General features: G+C 37.4%; 1 protein-coding gene across 1 annotated transcript; it reads left to right on the forward strand.

Moving 5' to 3' along the window:
• The first annotated feature begins 1,124 nt into the window (after positions 1-1,124).
• endou2 (endonuclease, polyU-specific 2) lies at positions 1,125-11,045 on the forward strand. The gene is made up of 6 exons (XM_048166890.1): positions 1,125-1,242; positions 1,739-1,844; positions 5,817-5,938; positions 6,147-6,259; positions 7,442-7,595; positions 10,698-11,045. Exons 1-6 carry the CDS (start codon positions 1,141-1,143, stop codon positions 10,947-10,949), a joined length of 849 nt encoding a protein of 282 aa, XP_048022847.1. The 5' UTR covers positions 1,125-1,140; the 3' UTR covers positions 10,950-11,045.
• The last annotated feature ends 1,534 nt before the right edge of the window (positions 11,046-12,579 follow it).

Consider the following 12,579-nt stretch of genomic DNA (forward strand, 5'->3'; position numbering starts at 1 on the left):
AATGGGTCAGGGCTGGCAGATAACAATCGTAAGTCCAATAAACAATACACAGTCCAAGGGCAGGCAGCAGAGAATTGTAAACGAAGAACAGACAGGATCAGTAACGGGCAGGCAGACAGACAAGATAAATAACGCTCAGAAATGTAACAAGAGTTAACAAGACCTCGCAATGAGTGTGAGGAAGTGAATGGCTTAAATAAATGTAGAAATGTAAATTATGAAATGTAGTCTGGGAATGATTGGGAACGTGACAACAACACTAAAAGTGTCTGTCCCTTCAAATAGTGCCCTATTTAAGTGTATTGGGGCGATTTCGTACACAGCTTCTAGTCTGTTCAGATGAACTTCCTTGCTGGCTTTTATACTCCCTAGTGGCTCCGTAGCACCCTCAGGTGGTATGTAGTAAAAATAAAACGTAACATATGTAGCATATATAATGGAGAGTTACATTGGAAATTGTATTGCTTTCATATGAAATCAAGGTAAGTAAATATCTGCCCAGTCTGAGTGTTTTGGGGGTTGGGTCAGGCTTTAGAAGAAGGTACACAGTGTCAGGTAAAGAGACAATACCTCACGAAAACAAATACAAAGCACTTGCCCTCACTGTAGAGGCACATTCATAGCACCACAACCTGCTCTAATCCCTTTGGCTAGAGTTGCTGACACTGGCTAACCCTTTAGAATAGGCCCTCTGTCACGGTGTGGGAAGGTTGCTGCATCTTACCCAACCAGTCCATGTGCAGTAACACCACTGATCTAAGCTGTTGTGGCATACCTGCCCTCACTGTTATTCAGAAGACAATCCATATCTACCACTAACCCACATCGGTGAAGGAACCAGGTCAGTGGATACATATATTTTTATATATTGAATTGTTTTCAGGTGAATATGGTGTTTAGAAATGTTTTTAATAATTGCACTCTGAGAAATTAATGCGACTACAACAAATGTTTTATTAAATTAATGTTAGTCACTTAAATAATTGTTCACTTTCCAAATTTTAAGGTGATTTTCATATCAAAATCGGCTTTTTAAATGAAATTTTAAGTCACTGTATTTTGAGTAAAGCTATTAATTTCACATGAAGCATATTTTAACGTCTATAGTGAATGCTTAGGAATTTTAAAAAGAAGAAAAAAATGATTGAAGGTGATCGAGAACTTTCAGCTATGGTCCAGGAGCTCTGGGACAATGACATCAATCGGCTGAGACCTGGGATAGATTATCGCATATCTCTACAGGTAATTCTGAAATCTTTCCTGTGTGAAGTTTACAAGTTCACTAGAAATAAGAAAAAATCTATATGGGTAATATTTGACATCTGCTTTCCATTGCATCCTTTACAATTGACACTAATAAGTGACATGCATTTTCTATTTTATGTTTGTTGACTTAAGGTCATAAGGTCAGAGAGAGCCTATGCTCCTATTTAACACATACAAACTGAGATGAGCATTGTATTTAGTGCTGTGTTTAGAAAACCATTCACAGTGACACTTTTGGGCACGACTGCAAAACGTAAACTTGAATGCTTAGGATTGTTAATGATATAGTGTTTGTTATATGATTTAATCAGAGTTTACACACTAACCAGCTATTACCTAATGATAATAATAATAGTAATTTAAGTTTACCCAGTGATTAATGCCCTGTCTAAAGTTATGCCAGCCATGCATGTAAAAAAAAAAAAAGTGAAAATGCTTTTGGAAGTTCCTCAAACTTTGCTATATCTCACAGGGCAAAGCGGGTGATCTGGCAGGTTGTGACGATTGCAGTGATGGAGCAGGGATGCCTTTGTTCACTTTTGTTGATGAAAACATTTTCAAAAAGGAGACTTTCTTGGGTAGGAAATCATCTAATATGTATGATTTTGTTTATTTGACGTGTGATGGAAATGTTTTATGTGGCCTCAGAAGGGGTCAAAAGAGTATTTCAACATGGAATGTGCAAATTACGGATGATCAGATATATATCTATATACATCACATGATCAGAGAATCTAGATTTACCCAAAAAGTGCGTAAAACAGTAGAACTCATTAGCTTAGATCATTACAAACCGATCACCAGGTATAAATGTACATGTATCTTTCTGTTCAGAGAGTCTCTCTTGATTGTTCTGACCAGTGAGCTCCCAGCCGTGAATAAACCTTTATTTCTGCAAAGAGCAACTTGGGAGTTGTGTCTGGTATATGCTGCATAGCTGAGGAATAGAAGTACTAAAGATTCTAAGAGGACCACAGCAGGGACAGTGATAGTGTTGGAAGACTTTAGACCCGCACTCGGGGTGAGGCTGTAATACTCAACAGTTAGTGTTAATGATCCCGTGTCAGGGCTGTGAAAGTGTATAGATGCTAAAGACTTAGTGCTTAGTAGTGATAGTAGCTTCTTGATGGGATGGCGTCACCATACTTCGGAAGGGGTATTGCCTCAAAGTGTTTGATTGTATTGTATGTATTTTGGAAGGGAATTTCCCCAAAATATTATAGTGTTATATTATATTGACAACCAGAGGTTGTCTGAATTGTCTGTTGAGGAGAAGTCAGATTAGTTTTGTATTAAGTATGTTTTAGTTTTGAAAATGTCCATGACAAAAGATACACTGTGGAAGACTTTACCTTTAAACTTTTAAGAAAACAAAACCTGTACATAGGAATTGTGGATTTAAAATCATGTTCTTGCGCCATCCACAAATATGCAGCAAGTTTTGGTGACAAAACAAACTCATCCTATTAATTTTTAAGGAGAGCTTGAGATAGTGACCTCTGGTGAATAGATGTGAGCGTGTACAGGGTGAGAAGTGCCATTGAAGAGCCACTCTCTGGAGTGAAAACTAACATGAAAGAAGATGGTAGTTATGGTAGAAACTGAGCTTTTTGAAAAGCTTGATTCAACTGAACCAATTGCTTTGCAAAACGATTCACTGTTTCGAAGCACTCTGATGGCACCTGCTGGCCATTAAACATTAAGTGTCTGTATAATATGTCTTATTCATTTGTTATTGGCTTGTTTTGTGTGTTTTATGGAGGGTCTGGCTAATCAGGTCAATTAAGGACAATTAATTACTACCCTTCCCTTTTTTATTATACAAATGTGTAATTAAAAATGCATTTTAAAACTGATTTGAGATCAGGTAAAAACCATATAGAGCAGGGGTGGGCAACTCTGGCCCTCGAGATCCTGGGCAAATTCCAATCGGAAATGCATCCCTATACCCTACTCACTACAATAAGCTAATCAAGGTCTTCAGGATTACTAAAAAGCTACAGACAGCAGAGGCGTAGCAATAGGGCAGGCAAGGCAGGCAATTGCCTGGGGCCACGCATTTTGAGGGGGCCCCCGAGGGCTGATCATTTAAACAAACAGAAATCTGCATCCCCCTTGGGGACCCCTCTCTCGTTACGCTGTTTATGCTTTTGCCGTCGCTTTTTGGCGCAGCGCTTACTTACATTAAAATGCCTAATTCCATTTATTAAACATGAAGAGGACATATCCGTCTGGCAGGCAAAAGCGAAAAATAAAGCATGAAGAAGCATGAAGATTACACAAAGAGCGCCGTTTTTCTCCAAATATTATCATGATTACAAAAGTGATATTGATTTTATTCGGCGTACAGTTTAATGAACAAGAACTTAATATCAAGAGACTTACATGTTTCGCTCTATTTCACCAACGAAAATAGTTCCAAAGTCCACAGAATTGTTTTGCGTCTCTGAGCAACACTTCCTGAGTGAATCAGCCGTTTGAATGAATCGGTTGAATCTCAATGATTCGCTCATTAACAGTGATTCTCTGCCACCTACTGGCGGGTTTAATTTCACATTTGAAGTGTCTTAACTTTTTTAAATAATTTCAAATAACAGTATTTACGGTTTTATATTTTCAACATTAAAACATTATTTATGCATCTGTAACTGCTCTCGACTGATTAATAAAGTTTAATCTATAGTTATATAGTTATATTATATATCTATAGTTATATAGTTATACATTGGATTACAATTTCTGTACCTGAAAATCTCCTGTTTAAACCTAGGCTACATGAAAAACTTGAAAAGCATCATTTATTTCATTTATATGTTTGTTCTGTTGTATTTATTTGTGCTATTACTTGTAATGTGATCATTTGTTACTCTTTTATTACTTAGCCTACTGTTTATTTGTCTAACAATATTTAAAATATAAGTTAATCTAGTAGCTTTTGGTGTCATAACCCTATTTATTTAGGTTAAATGTAACAAAGACAACGGAAACAATAACTATGCTTATTTTATAGGCCCATTTTCTTGTCTTTTACTTTTATTAATTTTTTTTGTTGTGGGGCAAGTAAAACTTTGAACCACTGGCCCAACCGAGCCAGTAGAAAAAATCCTTAGCGTTGAGCCCTGCCTAGTTTATCCAGCTTGCATTAATATACATAAATATCAATACATTTATTTAGTTGACATTATTTAATTAGTAAGATTTGTTGACGAATTTTGTAAATTTTTAGCTGTTTATAGCTGGTATTAAGATGTGTCTTGGTTGATCGGATCACAAGTGGAGGACGCTAAATACATACAGGTGTAAAACATTTTGAGCTTGTCCACTTTCAACCACTTCCAGAGGTAGTTGAAAACACATTCGGTCAGCCACCTACTCTCCACCTACCGACCTAATACGTAAACATTATAGGAAGCGAGACGGGATTTAAACTTTGTTGCTGAAGACCCAAGTTTGGTTTGAAGATGAAAAATGTACCAAGCACAATGTTCGCTCACCATTCCTACACACACTCTCAGGGTTTGGTGTGGTCTTGCGACTGTCAGAGCAAAAACAAAAGCTGATGCTCTCCGTGTGTTTTTCCGTCGTTTCTGTGTGTATTCATATGTATATTGTGTCTTATTTTGTCCATTAGATCGAAAGATCTGAAAAAAGCCATACATTTACCTGCCCATAGACCCTCCCCTTTGAAGAAATCAGGACAGATGTGGTTGAAAGTGGACAAAAGAGGCAGATTAAAACACAGGAATGTGTCTCCATCGTCTACTTGTGATCCGATCGTCCAAAACGCATCTTAATACCAGGTGGAAACAGCACTAATACAGCCCAGCCCTAATGCAGATACTGGTTCATGGGTTAAAACTTTTTATGCGTTTTGGCTGTTAATTTACATGACAACAGCGTTTTGGGGGCCTGAAAATGCATACTATTGAAATTAATACCATTATTGTCTCTGTGTAAACTACAAAAACATGAATTTGTGAAATCGATGACGGCGTGCATATTACATGTTCAGTCTATAGGCATTTGGTATTTCTTAACAAAGTGACATCGGCAACATCATTTTTGACATTGTTTTCGCGGGTCCGTGTGAGCGGGGATCATTTTGACAATGTTGTCACATATATGCGAAAAACATGTAAACGTACCCTGAAGCCCAAGGTATACTTCACTTTTTACACATACGTGAGGGTCAGCGTGGCCAGTATCTCAAACCATCAGATTTCTCCACACAGAAGAAAACATAAATAAAAATAATAACCTCCCACTGTACGTCAATTCTACCAGAATTCCGTAGTGTACCTTTGAGAATCAGTAACAAAAGAAATGTAAGACTCTATCATCATGTTTGATGGGTTATTTGTTTTTATAAAAGCTAAAGCAAACTTGACAAACAGAAAAAGCGAATTATTGAATTAAAACAGTTCAAAATCTGCAGTGATCAATGAAATAACAACATTCTACTTAGATTGGAAATAATAAACAAGTTTGGGTACTAATTAAGAGATGAAGCTGAAATATCTTCTCTTTGTAATGAAATTGTGTCTTTTTAGCTTTCATCTCACTTCTGGACAACTATGAAAGTGATACAGGTGAACCTGAGATTGTCACACCAGAGGAAGAACTGGAGAATCACAAGTTCCTGGATTCAATCATGAAGACCCCCACTATGAAGGTAATAAATAGGTCATGGAAGTTATTCATTACTCTGGAATAATTCAGCTGTATTCTGTTTTTTAAAATAACAGAAACAGTTTGAGATTATTTATTTCTTGTAAGTGCCATGTACCTAAAATGAGAAATAAGTTGATTACACCTTATAACTTCTGTAAGATAGTGTACTGAATAGTAATTTGCAACAATTGTATATTTGCTAACATTAGATTGCCCACAAATATCTCGTGGAGAAGCATCTCTCTCCAGAGGACCCCACAGGCTTCAAAAAGCAGCTCTATCACATTTGGTTTGAGCTGTACGCCAGGAGAGGATCCAGTAAGTAAGTATAGAGGATTCAAAACAGCTTGCCGGAGGTTATCTGGGGCCAGATTCACAGAAATATTCTTAAGAAAGTTAAATTTGTTAAAGGGATTGTTCACAAACAACTTGGAGGTTATCCTAACTTTATTTAAGACATTATTTAAGATTATTCCTTTCAGCAGAAGGAAATACATACAAGTTTGGAACAACTTGAGGGTGAGAAAATGATGACAGAATATTTGGGTGAACTATCCCTTTACATTTTGTCTTAAAGGGATACTCCATACAATAAAATTCTCACATCATGAATTAACCCTCATGTCGTCCCAGATCTATGTGACTTTCTTTCTTGGGTAGAACACAAATTAAGATTTGTAGAAAAATAACCTTTGAGTCCATATAATGCAAGTGAAAGTTGATGAAAGTTGAAAACCATGCAAAAAGAACACAACAATAACCTAAAATAACCCAAGAACCAAGTCCCGGCTCTACATTTTTTTCTTCTTCAATAATCTGTTTCACTCACAGTGAGGAAGAAAAGATCTGTTGCTATTTCTGATACATCACAACTTTAAGATGAGTTTTATTCTTAAGAATGTTTAATGAATCCGGTATCTGCTCACACAGACAGATAACTTCCAAAATATTCTCTAAAATGTGACCCTAGACAATTTATACATCATCTGAAAGCTGAATAAATAAGCTTTCGATTGATGTATGGTTTGTTAGGATAGGACAATATAGCCGAGATTTGAAAACTATTTGAAAATCTGGAATCTGAGGGTGCAAAAAAAACAAAAAACAAATCGAAATATTGAGAAAATCACCTTTAAAGTTGTCCAAATGAAGTCCTTAGCAATGCATATCTACTCACAAAAATAAATTTTTGATATATTTACGGTAGGAAATTTACAAAATATCTTTATGGAACATGATCTTTACTATAATGATTTTTGGCATAAAAGAAAAATTGATCATTTTGACCCATACAATGTATTGTTGGCTATTGATACAAATATACCTGGGCGATTTATGACTGGTTTTGTGGTCCAGGGTCACAAATATGTATGCTAAAAGAAGAACGTCCCCAGCTCGATAATAATATTGAGTAAAATTGTTTATATCACAGGCTGATATTCATTTATGTAACTTAATGTCATTTTTAAAGGTTATGTTTTGATTGTTTCTCTCTCCACACAAGACCGGACTCTTCTGGTTTTGAACATGTCTTTGTAGGAGAGACGAGAGGAGGCCATACTGTCATTGGTTTTCATAACTGGATTCAGTTGTACTTACAAGAGAAACTAGGACACATTGACTACAAAGGATATAGTGTGAATGCCAACTCACCACAGGTATGTTTGTGATATCACCAGAATGTACAAATACCACTTTTCAGATTCATTTAGTTTATTATGGTCTAGTAATAACAGATAAAGTAAATTGATAAGGTGTTTATAATTGTGTTATAAATAAATTCTGTTGTAATAACTTAGTTTTAAAGGAAATCCCAAAGTAAAGAAACTTCTGCCATTATTTACTCACCTCCATGTCGTTCCAAAGTCATATGATTTTCTTTTGCATAACAAAAAAGAAGATACAATAACCTTCATAGAGTAATAATCAATAGTTTCCAAAAGTTCTCAAATCTGGTCCTCGAGATCCACCTTCCTGCAGAGTTTTGCTCCAACCTTAATTACCATATCTGAACAAGATAATCAAGATCTTCATGATTAGAAAGATATAGGCAGGTGAGTTTGATCAGGGTTGAAGCTAAACTCTGCAGGAAAGTGAACCTCGAGGGCCAGAGTTGAGAACTCCTGATCAAAGCGGCCTTAAATTATAAAAGTCTGGACTCGGAGGAGACTTTGAGGGCTTAGGATGCCATTTGGGACAGGGCAAAAACATCAAACCTCATTGGTGTCACATATAGGCAGAGGGTGAACCAACTCCAGGGTAAGGCTATGGAGATTTGCTTCCCCTTTTAAGCGTTACGTTCACAAACCACTGTTAATTTTAACAGAAAAGCAAGCATACTGTATGTGGGATTTGGTATGGCAGAAAGCGTGCAAAGAGTGCACTAAATAATCGCTTTATAATCACTAAAAAGCTGTTACTTAGTTAATCGCAATCTCACAAAGTTCTGTTATAATCACTGAAGCCAACTGCAAAATGAATCTCCTATTTACATAATATCTTCTCTTTGTTTGTTACAATGAGAGGATTTGCAAGCGTGCAGAACTCAGCACTGAACAAAAACACATGCGTTTAGAGCGGACTCTAACTTAAACACCTCTGATTGGCCATTGCATTCAAGAGATCAACAGGTATGTCTGTGATTGGATACACTGCTCAAGGCTGCAAAAACACATTGTCAGTAGAAACTTTTGATGCTCTTTAGAGCTCAAACATAGATATGCACTGGATCGCTTGCCAAATCTGTTTCACCAATATGCTATTATTAAGGAGAAAACGGATCCTAGACCAGCAGTTATGAGCAGTTTTTATCTCTAAAAGCAATTAGAAACAGCAGCAGGCAGTGGTTTGAGTGAGAAAATCCCACACTAATCTTAAGTATGTGAACAGTGTAAGGCTAAAGAGCCCGATATACTTCAAGTGAAATCAAAGAACGAACTGATGTGACATCATTTCAAACAAAATCAGGTCAAAACAAAGTTCGCTTTGGGAGTTCGAAACAGCTTGCCAAAGCGAACTTTCCGGAAAAGTTCGCCAGGGCTGGTAAACACCTTTGTACTACCATTGGTCCATGCCGATTACGTAATAGGAGGTGTGCATGGAGGGTCCGCCTTCTTTTACGTGAAATTTTTTCCAGCTCATTTCTCCTGTTCAGTCCGTCAAGGTCAGACGTCTGTGAGTGAAAACATGAACACACTGGAGAGCCGCTTTATAGTAGATGATGTACTTCTGATGAAACAGGACACTGACACTGTTTTTCATGTTTAATACGGTAAAGCTGCTTGATTTTAAGCAATCTATTGTATAAAGCCCTAGCCTATATAAATAAACGTGCTGAATTGCAGAGCTCATGCAAACATATTATGTGCTATGATCAGATGCTTTTCTTATGCTTTATTTAAAAAATGCTTGTTGTTTTCTCAATTTTGTTGTGTGTTTATTTTGTTATTGAGAGGAAAGCGCGCAGCACATATTTACATATTAACTAAACGCCGCTCTCAGCAGAGTGAGCAGCATCGGATGTTCACTAACAGTATATCCTAGACTGTCCTCCAAAAAAAACAACCCTATAGGTCGTTTTTTAAGCACCATATTACGACGTATATTTACGTTTTGAAGTCATACGCCCTCTAGTGGGCGTAAAAATAATGACAGTGTCGTGTTACGTCTGTCGTCATGCAATGACGTATGACTGTCATTATCAATCAAAATGCATGTTCATTTAAATGCAGTGTGTGGACTTTTTACACCATTTCTCCTATTTCCATTTACCAAAACTAATTTTTATTAATGACTACACCCACCCCACCCCTAAACCTAACCTTAGTGATTTATAGTGCATTTAGGCATTTACACTTTATGAGCACATGTGTTCCCTGGGATCGAACCCACGATCGCATGATCACATGATTGCATATTGTTATTGCAATGCTCTGCCAATTGAGCTACGCAAAACCTGAAATATGACGCAGATAAAAGGGAACAATGCATTAAAATGAAAGTGTCCTGTTGTCGATAGGGGCGCAACTATAGCAAACGCTCCTATGGGTCGTATTTCGTGAATTAAAATGAAAGTGTCCTGTTGTCGATAGTGGCGCCACTTTAGTAAACGCTCCTATGAGTCGTATTTCAGGGAAGTGACAAACGACCTATATGGTCGTATTGGTTGGAGAACATGTTGGTATATCCCTGGTCACGTATTTCGAACTACGTTTTACCGTTAAATGAAGAACGAAAAAGCTTAAACCTTGCCCAGCTTACACATGCTTAACGCCATGGTGTCATCACGCAAGCACCAGTGAGGTTTGGTATTATTGACATGTCCCCGCCATGAATATAGTTGAATCTTCTGATTGACAAGTAAAAATATAATGGTTACCCTAAAGTGGATGGGTTGTAGAATGAGGGGCACTTAGTTTTGTGGAACTTAAGCCGTGTTTCCACCAAGTACCACCCCAAAGTCCCTAGTTCCTAGTATTGACCGTAGGAACCATGGTCTAAATGAAGTTTTGGGTAAAAATTTCCCCCTCAGAAAGTACCTGCTTTTAAAAAGTACCTTTTAAATGAATTTATTATACAAGTTCAAACTACTTCTTCATTAAGGCTTGATATACTAACTAGCTGAAATCAGAAAACTAATCAACCAATGAATCAATTACTCTATCTATCTGTCTGTCTAATCACATGAATCTTTTATTAATGCATATTCATCATTTCTTTTTCTTCTAATTTACATATTTTACCTTCTGTCTCATTCCCAGCCTGATGAGAACAAACACATGTTGGCTCTCCAGTTCAGTTGGAAGAATGGCATTAAACCCAAAGGAAGCATCTTTGTTGGTGTGAGCCCGGAGTTTGAGTTTTCCCTGTACACACTGTGTTTTCTCACGTCCCCGAACGAGCGGGTGAAAGTGTCCTTCAACGTCTACGAGGTGGAGATAGTCTGTCACCACTACAACCAGAAGCACATAGGCACTACCTATCCTGTCCTTGTGAAATACCTGAATGTATAACCATACAAAGTAATTCATAGGAAATGAATTCATTGTGGCAGGGTATAAGTATTGATTTTATGTTTTAATCTCAAAAACAATAAACCATCAATGCCATCGCCTTGTTTGTAGTATCTAACATTTTCAGGTCTACATAAATGAATCTTGGCTACATGAATTCTGAAGGGCTGTTTATAATGTGCTTAACCCACCATTGTTAGACCCCCCGCATTGTGGTGCCAAACGTGTAAAATGTAAACAATGTGTTGTGAATGTTAAGGCTTATTGCTTAGCAACAGAAACCCAATAACAATTTGAACAGCACGTGCCTCTTAATACGTGCTTTGTACAGTCATGGAAACTCCGCATTTTGTAAAACAGCCAAGGACGATTTACATGGCAACATTTTTTTCCCCAACTGATGCAAAAGCATGAGACAAGCTGGTATTTAAACTGTATTTATACATTTGTTGACAGTGCAATTATGCAAACAAGAACATTAACACAGGGTTTAGGAATGTACCGTGTGAAACGTCATATTATGAATATCCAGGATTAATTGTTAACCCTGGTAAAGTATGAGCAGTGGGGAATGTATCTATTTTTAAAAGGTTCTATTGGTGCATTCAAGTCATGTGGCAATGATTATAATTCCAAGTTGAACTCACATGAATTCCACCACAAGTTCGTAAATACGAGTGGGAAGATTGGGATTTTCTTTAATGTGAAACATGGTGGAATACCACAAATATTACATATTTGGGTAATATAGATTTTACCAGTGACATTGTCAAGATTTTTTTTTTTTTTACAACAAAATAAGTTAATTCCCTGCACAAAATATAATAATACATTGATCAGGCATAACATTATGACCATCTTCCTATTATTGTGTTGGTCCCCTTTTGCGGCCAAAACAGCCCTGACCCATCAAGGCATGGACTCCTCTAGACCCCTGAAGGTGTGCTGTGATATCTGCACCAAGATGTTAGCAGCAGATCCTTTAAGTCTTGTAAGTTGTGAGGTGGATCCTCCATGGATCGGACTTGTTTGTTCAGCACATCCCACAGATGCTCGATTGGATTGAGATCTGGGGAATTTGAAGGCCAAGTCAACACCTCAAACTCGTTGTTGTGCTTCTCAAACCATTCCTGAACCATTTCTGCTTTGTGGCAGGAGCATTATCCTGCTGAAAGAGGCCACAGCCACCAGGGAATACCGTTTCCATGAAAGGGTGTACATGGTCTGCAACAATGCTTAGGTAGGTGGTACGTGTCAAAGTAACATCCACATGGATGGCAGGACCCAAGGTTTCCCAGCAGAACATTGCCCAAAACATCACACTGCCTCCACCGGCTTGCCTTCTTCCCATAGTGCATCCTGGTGCCATGTGTTCCCCAGGTAAGCGACACACATGCTCCCACTAACAGGTGCCGGGATGAAGAGATAATCAGTGTTATTCACTTCTGTCAGTGCTCATTATTTTATGCCTGATCGGTGTATAACAATATAATAAGTAATGATAAAGTTTACAGTGGCTTCATAATTTAATTAAAAACATTAAAAAGCAAAACACACCTGAAGCACATTCTTTGTTCTTCAGTTTCAAGAAGTAGAGTTTAAAAACCTTGCTGTATTTTTGTGTAGAAGT

This window comes from Megalobrama amblycephala, linkage group LG18 (assembly GCF_018812025.1).
Source record: "Megalobrama amblycephala isolate DHTTF-2021 linkage group LG18, ASM1881202v1, whole genome shotgun sequence".
NCBI classification, from domain to species: domain Eukaryota; kingdom Metazoa; phylum Chordata; class Actinopteri; order Cypriniformes; family Xenocyprididae; genus Megalobrama; species Megalobrama amblycephala.

Bases quoted from the DNA above. Each gene is read 5' to 3' on its own strand.
- endou2 (XM_048166890.1), top strand. From the start codon at position 1,141: ATGATTGAAGGTGATCGAGAACTTTCAGCTATGGTCCAGGAGCTCTGG. The intron at 5,939-6,146 runs GTAATAAATAGG...TGCTAACATTAG, and splicing joins TGAAGACCCCCACTATGAAG to ATTGCCCACAAATATCTCGT. The intron at 7,596-10,697 runs GTATGTTTGTGA...TCTCATTCCCAG, and splicing joins TGAATGCCAACTCACCACAG to CCTGATGAGAACAAACACAT.